This window comes from Prunus mume, linkage group LG3, assembly GCF_029339155.1.
Source record: "Prunus mume cultivar Tortuosa linkage group LG3, ASM2933915v1, whole genome shotgun sequence".
In the NCBI taxonomy this organism is placed as follows: domain Eukaryota; kingdom Viridiplantae; phylum Streptophyta; class Magnoliopsida; order Rosales; family Rosaceae; genus Prunus; species Prunus mume.
Window position 1 is genome coordinate 19,220,475 of NC_142700.1, and position 21,026 is coordinate 19,241,500.

General features: G+C 40.0%; 2 protein-coding genes across 2 annotated transcripts; both read right to left on the reverse strand.

The window, feature by feature from the left end:
• Window positions 1–7,343: 7,343 nt before the first annotated feature.
• Window positions 7,344–9,308, reverse strand: LOC107880106 (cytochrome P450 71AU50-like). Its single transcript, XM_016793044.2, has 2 exons — window positions 8,328–9,308; window positions 7,344–8,062 (listed from the first exon to the last, which is right to left on the reverse strand). The coding sequence occupies exons 1-2, from the start codon at window positions 9,198–9,200 to the stop codon at window positions 7,442–7,444; spliced, it is 1,494 nt and encodes a 497-aa protein (XP_016648530.2). The 5' UTR covers window positions 9,201–9,308; the 3' UTR covers window positions 7,344–7,441.
• Window positions 9,309–17,476: 8,168 nt separating this feature from the next.
• LOC148919002 (cytochrome P450 71AU50-like) lies at window positions 17,477–19,545 on the reverse strand. The gene is made up of 2 exons (XM_089048514.1): window positions 18,523–19,545; window positions 17,477–18,223 (listed from the first exon to the last, which is right to left on the reverse strand). The coding sequence occupies exons 1-2, from the start codon at window positions 19,396–19,398 to the stop codon at window positions 17,609–17,611; spliced, it is 1,491 nt and encodes a 496-aa protein (XP_088904640.1). The 5' UTR covers window positions 19,399–19,545; the 3' UTR covers window positions 17,477–17,608.
• Window positions 19,546–21,026: the final 1,481 nt, after the last annotated feature.

Below are 21,026 nucleotides of genomic sequence, written 5' to 3' on the forward strand. Positions count from 1 at the left end.
AAAGATCCAAAAATCCAACCAATAATTGAATCTAGTCCTCGAATTATTGTTCATTGATACAAGTCTCTTGACTAGTTTGCCACGTAAATTACATTCCATCTTTGACATGTTGATTCAAACTTTTGTATTTAACTTATTTGTATTTAAATTTTTTTGTTCCTATTATATCCCTATTTGTCTAAAATGAGTAAGATGAGAATTCATATGCTATTATTTTATTTTTGTTCACCCTATGGTAGAGTGACGCAGCACAAGCAAATAAGGTTTCAAACGAAAACCTTGAGTAACAAGGAAACTGGAATCCACCAGAAATTAAGAGAAACTCTCTTTGATTAATTTGATTAAAATCTGAACTGCCAAAAAACGTTAGACGAACCCGTCTAAATACACAACTCTCAACCCTTGTAACTGCTAGGGGAGTTATTACAAATAAAACTGAACAACAGAATTAATTCGAGACTTAACTACGTAACTCAAACTGAAAAAAACAGAATTTATTTTGGGAATTAACTATGTGACTCCAAAACGGAAAAACAGAATTTATTTTGGGAATTAACTATGTAACTCCGAAACGGAAAAACAGAATTATTTTGGGAATTAACTATGTAACTCAAACGGAAAAACAGAATTTATTTGGAATTAACTCGAACTTCGAATGCGCTTTTGAAAGGCCAAACGACTCACCACGTCCCCTTTTCTTGCTCAACCGCGATTAAATCGCTATCCGTTTCTACATCAGTCCTTTCCACCTCAAGAACTCGAATTTAGTTATGATCTGGATAAAGAACCTCATCTTCACGGAACTCATATAAATCTGCAACATTAAAAATATTGAAATTCCCATGGAATCCGCAACTCAATAACATAGGCATTATCATTGATCCGTTTGAGCACTTTGTAAGGACCATATTTCTTCGGTTTAAGCTTGCTGTAAGTGCCAACTGGAAACCTCTCCTTCCTCAGAAATATCATCACAGAATCGCCTTCTTGAAACACTTTAACACGTCGATGCCTATCCGCAGTAGCTTTGTACTTAGCATTTGTTTGCTCAAGTTTCTGCTTGACCTCATCTCGAATGGCTACCACTTCCTCAGCCAAATTTTTCGCTGCCATACTGGTTTGCTGGCCTCTAGGCAGTTTCACCAAATCTACAACATGGTTAGGTATAGCAGTATAAACAATGGAAAATGGAGACTTCCCAGTAGCGCTATGGACTGCACTGTTGTATGCAAACTCCACCTGCGGTAATGCATAATCCCATTGTTTCGGCTTCTCTCCACAGACGCTTCGCACCATATTGCCCAATGTCCGGTTTGTAACTCTCAGCCATCGGTTGGGGATGAGCGGTCATACGATTCAAAGTAGTCCCAAACAGTCTCCACAAAGTGATCCAAAATGACTCAAGAACTTGGTGTCACGATCGATGTAATGGATGTAGGAACCCCATGCAAGCTAACAACCTCCTGAAAAAGCAGTTTGGCTATATTTGATGCATCGGCAGTCTTTTTGCAGGCTATGAAATGCGCCATTTTTGAGAACCGATCAACCACCACAAATATAGAGTCCACTCCCCTTTGTGTTCGGGCAATCCGAGGACAAAATCCATAGCAAGATCCTGCCAAATATCGTTAGGAACTGGTAATGGCATATATAATCCAGTGTTTTGTACCTGCCCCTTCGAAGTTTGACAAATGTAGCACTTGCGCACAATAGTTCCAACATCACGTTTGAGCTGTGGCCAGTAAAATCTCTCCTCCAACAATGCAATTGTTTTGTCACGGCCTAGGTGGCCACTCAACCCTCCACCATGCAAGTCCCGAATGAGCTTCTCCCTCAAAGAAGAAACTGGAATACACAACTGGTTGCCTTTGAACAAATAACCTTCATTGAGAAAGTAATCTGCCATTGGCTCTTGATTAGTGCACTTAATCCAAATTTCCCGGAAATCATTGTCACCGTGCATATAATTCCTTCGCATATTCAAACCCCACAACTTCTTGAGTCGCGTGACTAATAATGAAGCTCTCCTACAGATTCGCCACACGATTGGTCTTGGAAGTATGCTTGATAACGAACGAAAATTTCTGCAAAAAAGTCATCCATCTAGCATGCATTTTATCAATATTTTCTGGATGTTAATATACTTCAACGCTTGATGATCTGTAAACAAAACAAATTCCTTCTGGATAAGATAATGCTCCCATTGCTTCAAAGCTCGAACAACCGCATAGAACTCTTGGTCATAAGTACTCCACTTTTGACGTGCATCACTCAACTTTTCGAAAAGAACGCAATTGGCCGCTTGTCTTGTGAGAGCACAGCTCCGACTCCCACACCGCTGGCATCACATTCAACTTCAAAACTTTCTCAAAGTTTGGAAGAGCTAGAACCGGTGCGGTGCAAAGCTTTCTTTTATTTCGCAAAGCTTCTCTCTTGCTCCTCTCCCAAATGAATCGCCTTCTTCAAACATTCTCGTGATAGGTGCAAAGAACGGTGCTAAAATGCTTCACAAATCTTCAGAAAGGTGGCCAAACCATGGAAGCTTCAACTTGTATTGTCTTTGAGTCAAGGATTGCCTTGATCTTCTCGTCATCTACTCGATACCATTCCCACCAACAACAAAACCCAAGAATGAGCTTATTTGTGCAGAAAGTACATTTTTAAGGTTCACATACAGCTTATTTTCTCTCAACACATCTAAAACTTGTCTCAAATGCACAAGATGTTCTTCTTTTGTGGTATCAGAAATTAAAATGTCATCGAAATAAACAACGACAAAAGAACCAATAAATGGTCGAAGAACCTGATTCATGAGCCGCATGAAAGTGCTAGGTGCATTTGACAATCCGAATGGCATCACCAACCATTCAAATAATCCGTCCTTGCTCTTGAACGCTGTTTTCCATTCGTCTCCAGTGTCGTATGCGAATCTGGTGGTATCCGCTTCGCAAATCTATCTTAGAAAACACCCTTGAGCCGCTAAGAACGTCCAGCATATCTTCTAACCGTGGAATGAGAAACCTGTACTTGACTGTTATCTTGTTGATTGCCCGGCTATCAACACACATTCGCCAAGTTTTGTCTTTCTTTGGAACCAGAAAACAGAATCGCGCAGGACTCAAACTCTCCCGATAAATCCTTTCCGCAGTAATTCTTCAATCTATTCTCTCAGGATGTCATTCTCCTTGGGGCTCATCCGATAATGGGGCAGATTCGGAAGGCTAGCTCCAGGCACCAAGTCAATTCGGTGTTGTATGTCCCGCATAGAGGCAGCTCGTTTGGCAGATTTTCGTAAAGTAGTTCCCAAATTGATTGAAAATCTGCTGCACATCTTGTGGAATGTCACCTTCGCCTCCGCCAATTTTCAACAACCCTTTCAACACCAAGGGACAAAAACACTCGCTTCTTTGACAGCCTCGCTCAACTCCCGCTCATTGCGAATTAGGTTAGGAAACTAGAACTCTCGTCCTTGGGCTCAACAGATTGCTTTGGGTGTGTGGTTGCCATTGCAATTTTCCGGTTGTTCCAAGAGAACAGAATTACATTATCTCGTCCCTTGAAAGTTGCATCCACATCAAATTGCCAAGGTCGCCCTAACAAAATATGGCATGCATCCATGTCAATAACATCACATAATATTTCATCTCTGTAATGCTTACCAATTGACAAAGTGGCACTCGGCAAGTCTCATACACGAACCGAAGGGCCTTTTTAACCCAACCTAGTGAGTAAGGGCTGACATGAGGCTCCGTAGATAACTGCAAATACTCCACCAATTTCTTTGACACGAAATTCTCGCAACTTCCATTGTCGACGATCACATCACAAACCTTGTTTTTAATTGAGCAGAGGGAACGAAAAATACTATGACGCTGCCCTTCCTCCTTTGGTGCCAAAAGAACTCTCTGCAAAACCAAGGTAATCTTCTCCATTCCTTCCTCAACTGCAAATTCAGCCCCTACATAATCATCTTTCCCGACTTCATCGTTTTCCTCATCTTCATCGGCTTCTTCGATAAAGTTGGCCTGCTTCCGCTCTGGACAAACATTAGAACGATGCCTCGTTTTTGGCAACGGTAACATATGTCCGTCATGGGCTTAGCATACGGATTCGGGACCGGTTTCGGGCTGCCTCTGCTGTAATTCCGCCGCTACCTCGCTGAAATTTTTGTTTTGGCCAATCTTTGGTTTTGTCGATCCTCCAAGATTCTCTGCTGTGCTTTCCCTTATCTCCTGAGCCACTAGAAGCACCAACAGATATTCAGAGGCTTCCGTCGTGTTCTCGCGAAGTTGGGTTGGCGCTCCTTCTCCAACAATTCAGCCTTCAATGCCATGTTAATCGCCTCTGCAAAGTCCATATATTCTGCATACCAATTTTTTCCTGGATGGAAATCTTCAGCCCATTGTTGTACCTCGCGACCTTTTGGTTGTCGGCTCGGTCAAATGGTTTCACTCCAAACGCATGAATTCTTCGGTATATTCAGAATCGAACGGTGCCTTGCGCATGCCCTAGGTACATACGGTAGAGAATCGCTCATAATGTGGGCAAGAATCGCTCCATCATAAGCGACTTCATCTTCCGCCATGTTCGAACCCGTTGCTTTCCTTGCCTCTGCCGTAAATTTTGCAATTGATCCCACCAAACAGCCGCTGTAGCTTTAAGACGGAAAGCTACCATCTTCACCATCTTATGCTCAGGAACCTCCATAATATCGAAAAACCTCTCCACTTCTACAAGCCAATCCAAGAAGTCTTCAATCTTCAGATTTCCCCAAAAGTTAGGAATTTCGCTTTAATCCGATAGTCGCCAAAATTCTCGTAATTACGATTACGATTACGAGGATTATTAGCCGGTGGTGGTGGTTCTTCAAGTTCTTCTTCTGACTCTGACTCACTATCCGGAATAAGTTGCCTCCTATTATCTCTTCTCTCGCCATCTCTACCTTCTCTTCGATTATTATCCCTGCCTTCTCTTCTTTCGTCATCCCCGCCTCGCCTATGGTTGCCACCAAGAGCTTGCAACAACAATTCTCGTGATCTCCCCAAATTGGGTGGTTAGGTTGTCGATCCGTTGGTTTTGAGCGCCCAGATCCGCCGAGTAATTGGGGGACATCACTTCACGATCACCCATGATAAGACAAGAATACCAAGACGGAGAGACCCGCTCTGATACCACTTGACGCAAGACAAGCAAATAAGGTTTCAAACGAAACCTTGAGTAACAAGGAAACTGGAATCCACCGTAAATTAAGAGAAACTCTCTTTGATTAATTTGATTAAAATCAATCGCTAAAAACGTTAGACGAACCTGCCTAAATACACAACTCTCAACCCTTGTAATCGCTAGGGGAGTTATTACAAATAAAATCAACAAATTAATTCGAGACTTAACTCACGAACTCAAATCAAAAAAGAATTTATTTTGGGAATTAACTATGTAACTCAAACGGAAAAACAGAATTATTTTGGGAATTAACTATGTAACTCCGAAACGGAAAAACAGAATTTATTTGGAATTAACTTCGAACTTCGAATGCAGTTTTGAAAGGCCAAATGACTCACCACGTCCCTTTTCTTGCTCAACCGCGATTAAATCTGCCATCTGTTCTACATCATAGAGGTATAGTATATACTCTTGTAGATAAATTATCCTATGGTGTAGGTATATTGTCATATTGCCTATTGCATAGGTATATATTTGTTTTTTTTTCATATTTTAGACAATGAATAATAGTATTTTATGTACATTTTTTCATAGGTAACATACAATTTTATTTTTCTATTTTTGTATCTGACTTATAGGTAGTCTTCTAATTTATGTTCCTAACTTATAGGTAGTATTCTAATTTATGTTCATGACTAATAGGTAACACGATTTATCACTAAGTTTTTTTCGTGCTAATAAGAACACTATTTACCTGTATGTTAGTTACATAATGTAATGTGGGTGCTTGCCTAATTGATTAGTATAATATGTGGGCCTTTACTTCAATTGATTAATTTATATTTTACCCATATATTAGGTAAATATTATCAATGAAAGAATTCCAAATTTAAATTCTGAAATTTAATTACAAGTAAATAATTCATTAAATTTAGATTTTCAATGTTTTCCTTGCGTACCTCAAAGGGTAAAAATCGACACAATAAAAAGAGTAATAAAAGTCAAAGGACATACATCTAAAACAAAAAATGCATGGACTAAATCCAATGACAGCTAATCGTTTTGGACCTAGATCTAAGAACCCCTATAAAAAAATACTGGAAGACGTATGGAAATTACAACGTTGTTATGTCTATACATAAACCAGATTGAAATTGCTTTGAAGTTATGTCTATGCGTAACAAAGCTAATTTGAGAAGAACAGCTGTATGATTGGAGTTGTTCATAAACCAGATTGAAATTGCTTTGAAGTCAGCCATAAAGAAGCCCAAAACCAGCACAGAGAAGCTCCCATTTGGACTATGTGGGTGTCAAGTAGAGAAAACTAAGGGGAGAGAGAGGTGGGCGATATGCGATATTGGCCAGGACATTGGTCAGCAAAATTAAAGGAACAAGTTGACCATGGACCCTTTAGAGAGAGAGAGAGAGATGGGTGGTGGGTGGTGGGTGGTGGGTGGTGGCTGGGAATGTGGAGGATAGGTTGAGCTGGGTAGGGATCTTTTCAGTTTTTAAATTCTTTTTAATTGTCCAAGTATTTAGTTCTTAATAATTTATGTTTTAAAATAAAAATAATAAGTCGTGTGCTATGTGACTTTTTGGATAAAGGTTAAAGTGGTTGTTTCAATGAGTTCCATGCTAAATTGATTGATTTGTTAGTTTTGGAGGTTAAGTTCGATTAGGGTCATAGATCGGAGGATAAAACAGCTAAAAATTCAAGCTAACTTTATGAGAAACAGAATCAGAAAAATTGCAAAACCAAATACAAAATAGTTTATTATGTGCCAGATTGACTAATATAAACTTCCATGTTTGCTTCTCATTATATCTAATATTGTGATTGCATAAACCATGCTTCTGTTGACAAGTTCACGTGAGGAGAGGAAACTCGAGTAAGACAATTTTCTTGGTTTATTCATGTCAGCAAGACTTGAGTAGGTGGCTAAATTCAATGGCACTGACTGAGTTATCAGCTCTTATCTTGTTCAGCAAAACTTCTCTAATTTGGTGGGCCATTGGAGCCGACCAAATTAGATTTGACCATCTTGTCATGTTTCTGTATCTCCTTTTGAAAGTTTTCTGTTTTTAATTTTTTTTTAAAATGAAAACAAAGAATATGAAAATTGAAAGAACGGACCCTCAAATTTAATAGGTCGTGTTTGTGCAGCACCTCTCACTTTAAGTGATCAACACAATTTTATTCAATTTATTTCTTTTTTATCTTTATTTTCCTCAGGTGAAGAAAGCAAATATATGAAGCTACAAGAGTGGTACATGCACCTTATGCTGATTTGCGAAGGCGATAGGAAGGTATAGCGAGTAGGTGCTTGGCCCTTGGAACCGTAAGGCCAAACTCCTCAGTCATGTCCAACGCTTCTGGCAACATGTTATTCGGAAGTTCCCAATCAAAACAATGCACAAGTTGTGCCAGCACTAACTGCACCACAGTAAGGCCTAGCTGAATTCCAGGGCAACGTCTTCGGCCAGAGCCGAATGGGATAAGCTGAAAGTGATTTCCTCTAACATCAACGCTGCTACCCTCAAATCTTTCTGGTATGAACTTCTCTGCATCTGTCCAAGCATTCGGGTCTCTCCCGATTGCCCACACGTTTATGAGGACCCGAGATTTTTTGGGTATGTGGTATCCATTGACAGTGCAATCTTCAATGGATGCATGAGGAACCAGTAATGGTGCTACTGGATGTAGCCTAAAGGTTTCCTTCACTACCATGTTCAAGTAGTCCAATTTCTCCAAGTCTGATTCCTCCACCATTTTATCCAATCCAACAACATTTTCTAGCTCTTTTTGGACTTTCTTCATCGCTTTCGGATGCCTCATGAGTTCGGAGAGTGCCCACTCAATCGTTGTCGCTGATGTGTCCATGGAGGCCACCAGCATGTCCTGCAAAGAAATTCGCCATAGTTTACATGAAGTAGTGTAGCACACATGACATAGATGATAAATTAGATAAGGGATTTACATGTTAAATATATATTTGAAGGTAATGTTACTCCTAAATAATGATTCAGATTCACAATCTTAGATAATGAGATGTTAAATTATCTAACATGAAACAATGTCCTTTTACTTTGAGAAATGCAAAAATAAAAGGACAAATAATTTATATAAAAAATGATGCTAGGATTTGGTGTATATGTATACTCACCAACATTATAGCCTTGATATGGGGGCGTTCGATTCGGTATTCAGATTCTTCGGACCCCATGAAGCCCACCATAACATCAACAAAGTCCATAGTTCTTTCTCCATCGTTAGGTTGAAGATGCTCCTCAATGATCTTCTCAAACAAGTTATCAAATGCCTTGTTAACAGACTTCATGCGTTTTGTGAACCCTTGGAGGTCAAGTGGAGCAATAAAGCGAATGTAATCACCCAAGTTAGGAGCAGATGCCAATTGGATAAGCTCCCTGACCACAGACTTGAAACCCCTCTCATCAAACTCCTCATCCCTGTACTTCTTCCCAAGCACCATCCGGCAGCTCATGTCCACGCTGAGAGACGAGACCTTGTCACTCAGATCAACAGCAACACCTCTATTATTCGCGGCCGCTCGAATAGACTCAACACAGAGAGAAACCTCTTCTCTCCTCATGGACTTGAAGGAGTTGATTTTGTGGTTGCTGAGCAACTCAATTGTGCACATCTTCCGGGTGTCGCGCCAATACGCGCCATACTCAGAAAAGATCAAGTTTTTTTGTCCGAAAGAGATGTGCTTTGAACCTTCATGTGGTGGCCTGCTAGAAAAAACAAGGTCGTGTGTTTTGAGGAACAGCTCGGCGGCTTCTGGAGATGAGATGACAATGGTAGGCATAAGGCCTAAGCGCATGTACATGATGTCGCCGTATTTTCGGGCTAGCCGATGAAGATCCTTGTTAGGAAACTCCCCTAGCAAGTGAAGGCTTCCAAAAATGGGGAACCCTCTTGGACCAGGAGGTAACCTCTTCTTCTTGTTCTTCCACCATGCTTGCAGGATATGAACAAGGGCAAGCAACCCAATTGTTGCCCAAATCCAAACCATTGCTAGCTCCTTGGGGATGATCTCAAATGGTTGAGCTAGGCGAGAGAGGTCTCTCTTCTATAACTTTCGGAAAAGGTCTTACTTTTGTTTCTGTGTGTTCCTGTACTTTTCTTCCTTTAATAATTAGTTTAGTTTGATAGATTGAAGGAAACAAAAATAGAAAAAAAATGGAAAAGTTGTAGATAAGGCTTAATCCTCTGAATGGACACACGTCTCTTGGTGTACAAGTATCTTCGTACTTTCATGTCGGCATGAGTTAGGTGGCATTTATTGTTCCACAACAGTGAGTTTAATTCTTTTCTTTCTTGTTTCTGTACTCGTTATCACTATTCCTTTTTGGTCCAATTGAAACGTCACCGTCGCTAAGTTTCGTAGAGCGTAGGCCATTGGAGAGCCAATATATTAGAATAAATCTAGATCTCCAATTGAAAATTTTGTCTTGTTTCGTATGTTATCCCAACCGCCGCTGAGATATAGTGATTTTCATTTATTGTGTAGGATGGAATTCAACATCAACGCTTGTTATATCTTGATAATTTTCTGAAAGGTCAATAATGTTAGCTCTCCTGTATGAGCTAACTGTTTGGCTAATAGCTGACATGGCAAAGTTGCTGATGTGTCAAGACTGTTGCGTTAACCATGTGTGTTAGTTTGTATTAGCTGTTGTAATAGTCACGTGTAGTTTTCAGTTAGTTACAGAGAGCTAGCTTAATTACTCAGTAAAGCCCAAAGTATAAAGGTCTCTTGGTACTGTAATATTCAACAATTGAAAATAAAAATCTCAAACACTATTCTCATTTTCGCTCTCTGATTTCTTGATTTTTCTTCTTCTTCTCAATTCTTCCTCAATTGTTAGCATGGTATTAGAGCCCTTTGTGGCTCGTACCCTCTTATCATGATGTGCTTCTATTGTTGTCAACTCTGATTTCAAGTTCTCTTTCTTTCCCCTTCTTCAAATTCACGTCAATTTCTTCAATTTCACGCTCAATTCCTTTCCTGTTTTTTGGATCAATTTCTTCGATTTCCTACTCAATTTCACGTCTTCTTCTTCTATTCCAAAACTCTCATCTTTCTTTTGTGTTGTTCGACAATTTCCTCTTCCAAGGTTTCTTTGACATTCTATTTTTCTGCATCAAGGTAGCTTCGCCTCTCAAAATTGAAGGATTGATAGGAATTGTAACACCCCGACTCCAAATTTATTGCCTATTTTAATTTATTTAAGTGAAATTACGAAATTGCCCTTGGGGTAGGGGTAATTTGGTCATTTCTTATCCGGAAGGAATTTGAGAATTTCGACTATACTGTTGCGTAGAGCACGGCGAGATGAGTCCGTAGAGACGTAGTGGGCTTAAATCGGAGCTGTAACGAAGAAGTTACTGGGCAAAACATCACCAGTGGTAAAATCATAAATATTTGAAATGAGTTTTTGGTTAAAAGACAAAAGCCCTCAGCTCTCTCTCCTCCCACGCGTCCTCTCTCTCTCCTCTGGTTCGCGACGCCACCGCAGCCGCCACGCTTTTGGCCGGCCGTTCATTCATCCAGCCACCACTCGGTCGGGACCGGTCCCAAAATGACCTGACTCGCCGTCCTACCCCACCCGTTCTCCGACATCACCGTAAGATCGATCATGGAAATTGCGTAAAACGGCGATTTTACCCAGATTTTCCGGCTACCAAATCTTTCGATCAAGGTATGCTTTCTCATCTATTTTCCGAGCTCTAGTTGCCTGTTGGGTAGGAATTGATCAATTTGTAGCGTAGGTAACTCGATTTACGAATTGGGTTGGAATTTCGAGGAGATTCCGCCACTTCCGATCAGTTTTGGGATATGCCCAAGAATAAAAGTGACTCCAAATTAGGTTTATTACCTAGGATAGGAGTCTTGGCTCTCTATTTGGAAGTTTTCCGGTGATGCGATTTCGCTTTAGGCACCCACGATGATGCGATTTCGCTTTAGGCACCCATTTGCACGCCGAGCGTGTGGCGGCGCGTGGGCACCGTAGTTGAGGGCATTTTTGTTCCACTGTGATCCTCTCGATGTCACGAGCGCGTAGGTGTGCTCGGATCTCATTTTGGGTACCGTTAGAGTCCCGAACGGATATCGCATATCGCGTATTTTTCGGGTTCGCTAGGTTTGGACCGTTGGATGGTCCTGGAGTTATAATATATTGATCTAGGTATTACCAGAATCGTATAGGATTCGACGAATCGTAAAACGGAGTCCCGGACACTCCGAAAATGCCAACCCTAGGGGTAAGGTTTAGTAACTGTCCGATCGTGCGATCGTGAGCAATCCGACCGTCCGATCTGGACCAAACTTGTAGGACATGTGTCCTAAACCTTGTAGAACCTATAGGAACTGTCATATCGGAATTTAGAGGTTGTGGGCCCCGCGGCCCCGTTTGACCCTAAGTTGACCGTGAGACTTCCGAGATAGTCTTACCTTTCCTTGAGGGTTAGAATGACCTTAGTGACAGGTATCGAGCGTTGTTGAGTTAAAGGGATATTGTGGGTTTAGGATATAAATTGATGAATTTAAATGGGGGAGTTTATGGAATGTTTTAGTGGTTGAGGTTTATGTAAGGTTAGAAATTATATATTATATATTTAATTGTGTGGATGTATAAAGGTATATAAAGGGATCGAATGTTAGTTTACAGTGCTATACGCACTACCCCACGTACACCCCCATATTGTGATTATGTTGAGGCCTTTAAACCTGCGGTGATGGTGAGAATGTAGTCGGCCCAATGTTGAGGTCGACGCGTCTTTGGATTAGCCGGCGTGTTGACAGACCCACGAGGCCAGTCGTCCGACATATGAGGAGAGATATGATTGTGTGCGGGCTGGTGAGAATGTAGCTGACCAGTGTTGAGGTCGCACGCGTCTTTGGATTAGCCGTGTTGACACTATACGTGGCCGGCTGCATCCCGGCGTATGAAGGAGATATGATTGTGTGCGGGTGATGAGAATGTAGCGAGCCCGGTGTTGAGGTCGCACGCCGTCTTTGGATTAGCCAGTGTTGATGCACCTCATACGTGGCGAGTGCGTCCCGACGTATGAGGGGAGATATGATTGTGTGCGGGTTGATGAAAATGTAGCCAGGCCCAGTGTTGAGGTCGCACGCGTCTTTGGATTAGCCGGCGTGTTGACAGACCTCATCACGAGGCCGGACACATCCCGTCGTATGAGGGGATTATGTGATATGTTGATGGGTTCTCACGTGTCGTAGGTTTACCCGCGTGGGGTGAAGTCGGGGTCTCCGCAGGTTCGCCTCGGGTTCCAGAAATTCGGGCGAGTCCTGTTAGCTAATTTTGTCACGACCCGACTCCTAACACGATATTGTCCGCTTTGAGCTCCTCTCTACCCTCACATTTTGTTTCGGAGCTCACGAGCAACTTCCATGGGTCACCCATCCCGGATTGCTCTAGCCCAACTCGCTTAACTCGAGTCCCTAAGAACCGAAGCCAATGAACTCCCAAAAGGCCTCATGCTAGGAAGAGAAGTGCTCACACATTTAAGCATTTCACCTTTTCCTCCCGAGCGATGTGGGATTGCTCACCGTTCTTGTTTCCCCAAGACACGGGTCTTACAATCCACCCTCCTTGGGGCCCAGGCCCTCGCTGGCACACTTCGGTCGGTCCGGCTCGATATCATTTTGTCACGACCCGATTCCCTAGCACGATATTGTCCGCTTTGGGCCCTCTCTCGCCTCACGGTTTTGTTTCTAGGAGCTCACGAGCAACTTCCCAAATGGGTCACCCATCCCAGGATTGCTCTAGCAACTTCGCTTAACCGAGTTCCTAAGAATCCGAAGCCAGTGAGATCCCAAAAGGCCTCATGCTAGGAAGAAAAGTGCCCACACATTTAAGCACTTCACCTTTCCCTCCCCGAACGATTTGAGATTGCTCACCATTCTTATTTTCCCAAGACACGGGTCTTACAGGAATGGTCACTCTACATCTGAATTTGCTATTTGGATGAAGAAAGGGTCACCTTTGAGGTTACTAGAGCATATAAGGAGTGGCTTCGAGTTGATAAAGCGTTATTGACATTTTTTATTGCAACACTTTCGGACAACAAGATTGAATATGTTATCAGTAGTAAAACTGCTCGTGATGCTTGGTTGAGCCTCTCTGATTGCTATGCCACCGTGTCTCGTGCTCGGATCAATCATCTCTAGACTGAGTTGCAGACGGCTCAAAAAGGTGGTGATTCAATCGATAAATTTCTCATGTGTCTCAAACATATCAAGGATCAGTTGTCCATTGCTTGAGTTTCGATTTCGGATGATGATCTCATGATCGTAGCCCTCAATGGATTACCTTCCAAGTACGATATGATCAAGACAGTTCTCATTGCTCGATATACTTCCATTTCGTTCAAAGAGTTTTGCACTCAACTTTTAATTACTGAACAATCTATTGAATCGCCATTTCAGCTCATCATACTCATATGGTGGCCATGATTGGTCATACTTCTTCTGGCTCTCACAATACAGGTCCTGGTTACTTCCAACTCTCTTGACTGTTCCTGTATCTTCTTCTGGTTTTCATGCCAATGTTCGACGCTCTGGTTCTATGTCTAATTCTTTTGGGAGAGGAAGGTTTTCTGGTAATTGATCTTTTCCTCCTCGTGGAGTTTCAAGGCTCCAAACCTTCTCATGGCCACCCAAGCTAAATAGAATTCATCTATTGAACCTAGTCAGTTTGTGATTACAATGCAATTTAGTTTTTTCTCTATTACAATGCTCGATGTCGTGTTGTTGGGATATGGTTAACTCGTGTCAAGTTTCTAACATGACATCTTTAGGTTATATGATTCTCTTGGATGTAATTGCAAACATTCTTGTTTCAATTCTCATCCTATACTTTGGCTAAAGATTCAACGAATCATATATTTAGATTATTCTCTCTTCTTACTAAGAGTAGAGATTCCCTGTTATACATTCACATACCTCTATGCATGTGTTGAGTATCATGAGGAACACCTTTAAGTCACATCCTTTAAATACGACTGTATGGTGTTCTCAAAGACAAGCAACCCATACACAAGACAACTGTGATGTCTCAGATACAAGGACTAATTTGCTTTATCATAACCTTAGAATTCTTTGTTTGACATTTGTGAGTAAGACTTCCATACAAGAATTCTTAAGTTGATCGCGTTCAGTGAACTCTGAATTGAGCTGACTAGTTATCCTCTGAATTGAGCAGACATAGTGTGTACCAGTCTTTGCGGATTACCATTGTCCAATTGATGATCCTATGACCATGAGTAGTTTAGGATTCAATATTTCTATGATGGAAAGGTCTAGTGAATCGAATTTCTTTAGACTACTTTCCATTCGTATCTTTATCTATGTACTTATTACTTTATGTACATTACGTATCTTAGAGTAACAATCATGCCCCTTTTGATTATATTAATTATATTATATCCTTAGAATATTCTATTTTTATATTGGCTTTTAGGGCATATATCTAATAATAGACACATCATCAGTTAACATCTGACCAAACAGTCAACTTAATGGAAGGCTTAAATTGGTTAGATTTGAAAACCATATGGTGTAAATTGATGAAAGAGCTAACATCAAAAGACCCTTCGAAGGTTTGGGGTCATTCTCAATATGGAACCCCGAGTTTTAATTTCATCAATTTACACCCTATGATTTTAAAATTTGACTAATTTCCGTTAAATTGACCATTTGGTTAGACATTAGGACCTACCAATTTCTAAAAAAAATTAATACATGAGCTCGAATGAGTAGTAGCTAACAGAGCTACACTTGGAGAGGAGGCGTGGGTGGCTGGATTTGTTAGAGAGGGTTTAAAAAAGATAAAATAAAATGTTATTATATTATATTATATTATATTATATAATTGATTTATTAATTTTTTTAGAAATTGGTGGGTCCCACAATAGGTATGTCATCAATTAACGTACATATGACCAGACGATCCACTTAATAAAAGGCTTTAAATTGGTCAAATTTGAAAACCATCAAGTGTAAATTGATGAAATTGAAACTTGGAAATATATATTGAAAACGACCTCAAACCTTCAAAGGTTCTTTTTAACATTAGCCCTAAAAATACTTTTTGGAAAGTTCAAAATTATAAGGGCCCAAATGAATATCAATTCAAATCTTTAACAATACAAGGGCCCACATTTGAAATTAATTGACTTTGGAATAAGAAATATGCAATTAATTAAACACTTCCTTCAAGAAAATGTTTAATTCTTCTACTTTGATGATTTTCTTTTTTGTTATCAACAATATGATGGTTTGCATTAGTTATTTTAGTTCGATCAAACTACTATATTTAAGCCAAAAAGAAAATATATGTGTAGAAAATCATTTTTCTTGTTAAACTATGATTTGTGTATAGAGAAATTAAGAGCCACATTTTAATTTTTGGCCATGGCCCACTCAAATGTTAGGGTTGGCCACAGCTAGCCGGTGAAGATCATTGTTGGGGAACTTCCCTAGCTAGTGAAGGCTTCCAAAAATGGGAAACCCTCTTGGACCAGGAGGTAACCTCTTCTTCTTGTTCTTCCACCATGCTTGCAGGATATGAACAAGACCTAGCAACCCAGTTGTCGCCCAAATCCAAATCATTGCCCTTTGAGAATGAGCTCAAGCTGAGTGTGTCTAAGAGGAGAGAAGTTTCTCTATACTCTTCTCTGTATAATTTGTTTCGTTGTGTTTAATGAACGAGGATGCGTGGGAGATATACCTAGAATTGTATGTGGGCTTTTCAAATCGGCCATACTTTTTGTAAGAAAATCACAAGCTTCTTGATCTACAACCGTTCATATAGTATCCTAAGGCACCATTTCAAATGAAGCATCAGAATTGAATCGTACATGCCAGCATGCAATGGCTAGCACGGACCTCAGCTGGTCCTATTCATTAATTCAATTCTCTTCTGAAAAGTTGTCTATAAAGACTTTTGAACTGTTCATTGTCTAACTGCATTGATCAATACAGTATACATAGCATTTTTGTCTCTCTCTTTCCTTTTCAAGCTATCTTTCTTCTACCTGTTTGTCTATTTCTTTTTTGCATCTCATAATTTTCTTTTTAGAATATACCACTTCTACAAAACCTCAAAATTGGTCACATATCAATTCGTGGCCCATACTAACAAAAGCCACACTGTTCTTTTGTGGCCAAAGTGAGTGAGCCACTGATAAACCACGGATCATGTCATTGTGTTCCTTACATGGTTTCTTTTACCACCGGAAGGGAGGAAACTCGATTTGATGGACTAAAGAAAAAAAAAAAAAGGGTAAACACATGAAGATTCGTAGATAAATCACAACATGCTTTCCTTCATGAATCTTGTTGAACACAATTCCTCGTTTAGTCTTTTGCCACAAATATATTCAGCAAAACGTTTCTAAACAAATAGCAGATGTTTTGATAGCATACCTCATGCATTGCTGGCATAGGATAAGAGCTACAGCTCACCCTTCTCTTTTACAACTTCTAGACTTTCCCTCTTAGGGTTTTACTTGTATATATAAGCTTTCTCTTTCTCTGTAAAGTGTATGGGAGGATAGCCGAAAATATCTTGTAACCATTTTTATACAAATAACAATACAATTCGTATTCTTTCAAGGTCTGAATTTGAAACCACCTTCTTTTACAAAAGTTATCCCAACAACTGAGATATCAGAGATTGAAACTCATAATTTTATTCCTCCTTTTCTATAGTGGGTTCAAAGTGTTGCTAGTTCAGTTACCCCGCTTTAGTTAACCAGAACTTTTTGAAATATGTTTTTAGTTCAATTTTATGATTGTTTGCTCCTTCCTTTTTGTTAATGGAGAATGGGGAATCGAATTTGGAATCACTTTCAACGTTGAGATGAAAAATACTGCTGCACCAATAGCTAGTTGGTAAAAACCATGTTTGTTGTATTTTCAATAGCAAGTATTATTGTATTGTGGTTTTGTTACGGGTGAGTTGGATCCAGGTTTTGCTTTGAATTTCTCTTTCAATCAATATAAACAGATGAGTGTTTAAGTAGTTTTTTATATTGTTTTTTGTTTTCAGGATTCTCCTTGTGATAATAAAGATTGTTCCCATAAGACAATGTCACCTAAAGAAGAACAAGAATAAAAAATCTACAGATAAAGATTGGGACATGGGGTGCCTGATGTTTACAAAATATAGTCTGCTTATTTGTATCTTGTTTGAAGAAATTTATCCAAGTTGTAAACCGAAGGAGAAAAACCCTCAACTTAAGTACGTAACGCAATTTTATTTAATTTATTTTTAATTTTCTTCAAGTGAAGAAAACAAATGTAACGCGTCACAAATGGTATATATTAGAAAAACAGAAACGACACAACAAAATATTAAAACTACAAAATGAGGCATTGTAGACATATTATGATCATTTGTGAAGTCGATAAGAAGGAATAGCGATTAGGCGTTTGGCCCTTTCCACCGTAATGCCAAAAGACTCACTCATGTCCAATTCTTCTGGCAACATGTTATTTGGAAGTTCCCAATCAAAACAGTGGACAAGTTGTGCCAACATTAACTGGACCACAGTGAGCCCTAACTGAATTCCTGGGCAACGTCTTCGGCCAGAGCCAAATGGGATAAGCTGAAAGTGATTTCCTCTAACATCAACGTCGCTACCCTCAAATCTTTCTGGTATGAACTCCTCTGCATCGGTCCAAGCACTCAGGTCTCTCCCGATTGCCCAAGCATTTATGATAACGCGCGATTTTTTGGGTATGTGGTAGCCATTGACGATGCAGTCTTCAGTGGCCGCATGAGGAACCAACAATGGCGCAACTGGGTGTAGCCTCAGGGTTTCCTTCACTACCATGCTCAAGTAGTCCAATTTCTCCAAGTCTGATTCCTCTACCATTCTCTCCAATCCAACAACATCTTCTAGCTCCTTTTGGACTTGTTTCATTGCTTTTGGATGCCTCATTAGCTCGGACAGTGCCCAGTCGACCGTTGTTGATGACGTGTCCATGGAGGCCACCAGCATGTCCTGCAAAGAAATTTTGCCATTTTTTTACATTAAGTGGTGTAACAGACATAGACAAAACCATATACACATGATAAATAACAAAAGGGACATGTATAACTGATCAATTGAAACAAAATTCCACCTAATTAATGGTTCAGATTCACAAATCTTAATCCTCGACATGTTAAATTTTCTCACAAGAAATGATTTCGTTTTACATCGAGCAATGCTAGAATAAAAGGACAAATAATTAAAATGATGCAAGGATTTAGTGTTTAATACCACCATGCCTATATGTTTAAGTTTTTGTGTATACTAACCATTATTATCGCTTTGATATGAGGGCGTTCGATTTGGTATTCAGATTCTTCGGATCCCATGAAGCCCACCATGACATCAACAAAGTCTTTAGTCCTTTCTCCATCGTTAGATTGAAGATGTTCCTCAATGATCTTCTCAAAAAAGGTATCAAACGCCTTGTTAACAGACTTCATCCGCTTTGTAAACCCTTGGAGGTCAAGGGGAGCTATAAAAGGAATGTAATCAGCCAAGTTAGAGGCGCCTGCCAATTGGAGGCCCTCTTTGATCACAGACCTGAAACCCCTCGTATCAAAATCCTCATCCCTGTACTTCTTCCCAAGCACCATCCGGCAGCTCATGTCCACGCTGAGAGATGAGACAATGTCACTCAGATCAACAGCAACATGTCCCTTATAGGCAGCGTCTCGAATAGACTCAACACAGAGAGCAACCTCTTCTCGCCTCATGGACTTAAAAGAGTTGATTTTGTGGTTGCTGAGCAACTCAAGTGTGCACATCTTCCGCATGTCGCGCCAATACGGGCCATATTCAGCGAAGCTCAAGTTCCTCTGCCCAAAAGAGATGTGCTTTGCACCTTCATGAGGTGGCCTGCTAGCAAACACAAGGTCGTGTGTTTTCAGGAACAGCTTGGCAGCTTGTGGAGATGAGACAACAATGGTGGGCATAAGGCCTAAGCGCATGTACATGACGTCACCATATTTTTGGGCTAGTCGATGAAGATCCTTGTTAGGGAACTCCCCTGATAGCAAGTGAAGGCTTCCAAAAATGGGAAACCCTCTTGGACCAGGAGGTAACCTCTTCTTCTTGTTCTTGCACCATGCTTGCAGGATGTGAACAAGTGCAAGCAACCCAATTGTTGCCCAAATCCAAACCATTGCTGTTTTGGGGATATGATCTCAAATGGTTGAGCTAGATCTAGCTGAGTGTGTTTAAGACGGTATGTCTCTCTATACTTCTTCTGTTTATGTACTTTGTTTAGATCTTCCAAACAACTAGACTATTTGTATGTGTGCTTTTCAAATGGGATTCTATTCTTTGTAGGCGGCATCTAATAGTCTTTCCTCTTTTCTTTCAGTCTTTTGCTACAAATATATTCAACAAAATTACTACTAAAAAATAGAGTTGTTCGGAAAACATCATCACCTTAAGATTTCTTGGAGTGGGTTCCAAGTCCCTTCATCTTTTCTTACCATTAGACTAAATCTATATCTCCAATTGAAAATTTTGTCTTGTTTCGTATTGAAAATTTAGACTAGAACTCTTTAGTCAATATTGTCATGAAGAGAGGCATATAAATGTTTCTTGATACACAAGTAGGCGGCGTCTAATAGTCTTTCCTTGATGATCACTTCCTCTTTTCTTACCATTAGACTAAATCTATATCTCCAATTGAAAATTTTGCCTTGTTTCGTACTGATACGTACAGAGATCATCAAGACTAGAACTCTTTAGTCAATATTGTCATGTTATTTTTTTTTTTTGGTCGGAATATTGTCATGTCACTTGTGATCTAGAATTCAAGAAACCTCTATTAATATCAAGACATAAATTATTAGATGAGTAGATTACATATTAACCCCCAGGAGGGTTAATGCATTTTGACTTGAATTATGTTCTTAAAATTTTAACATTCGCTTGATCTTTTAATAAACAAAAATGAGGCATTCGAATTTGAGATTTCTGTCAATATTTGAAAAAAAACAAATACCAAGAGTTAGTTTCAACTTTTTTAGAAAATGGTATTAAGTTAGTACCATCTTGAACAATGATGTTATGTAACTTTTTGTTATCATGTAATGACATGGGAAAAAATATAATACCTAGAGAGCCAGCATGGATGGTTGGTCACCGTGGCCAACACATGGGTGCGGTGATTTATTATTTGAATATAAGTGATATTCTAAACTACAATGGGAGGAGGTCTCTCAAACATATACTATAAAGGTGTCATGAGATTTTGAACGTGAGACTAGGGATCATCTTTTAACCCTAGGTCGAAGTGAGTCACCCGAAGCCCATGGGCCAAATCCCAACCTAACCCGATGAGTAGGCCCACACGGCCCAGTTCGTTCTAAGATTGGGTAGAGTTTGGGCTTCGGATTTGAAACCCCATGCCCACCCATGGCCCGACCCCAGTAGGCCTGCCCATTACCTTATCTTGCCTTATTTCCATCCCAAACATTTAAGTAAATGTCTTGTCTTTTTACTTTTTATATTACTCCATTTACTTAAGTTATTTACAATGTAAATAAGGAAGTACTCCTATTTGAATTCAATTAAAAATACTAAAAAAATCAAATTTCCAATAAATGAAAATATGAAAATCCAACCTGATGACGAAACGTACTATGGGACCAATGATCTGCAAGTCAAGTTGTGAGGACCATGAATTTCCGGAACTGAGGCGATTTAACCTGCGGAGACCGGCATCACACCCATGCGGGTTCACTCCTTAAAACTATGTCCTCGTTTACAGAGGATTAAGGGCACGAGACTTTCACAA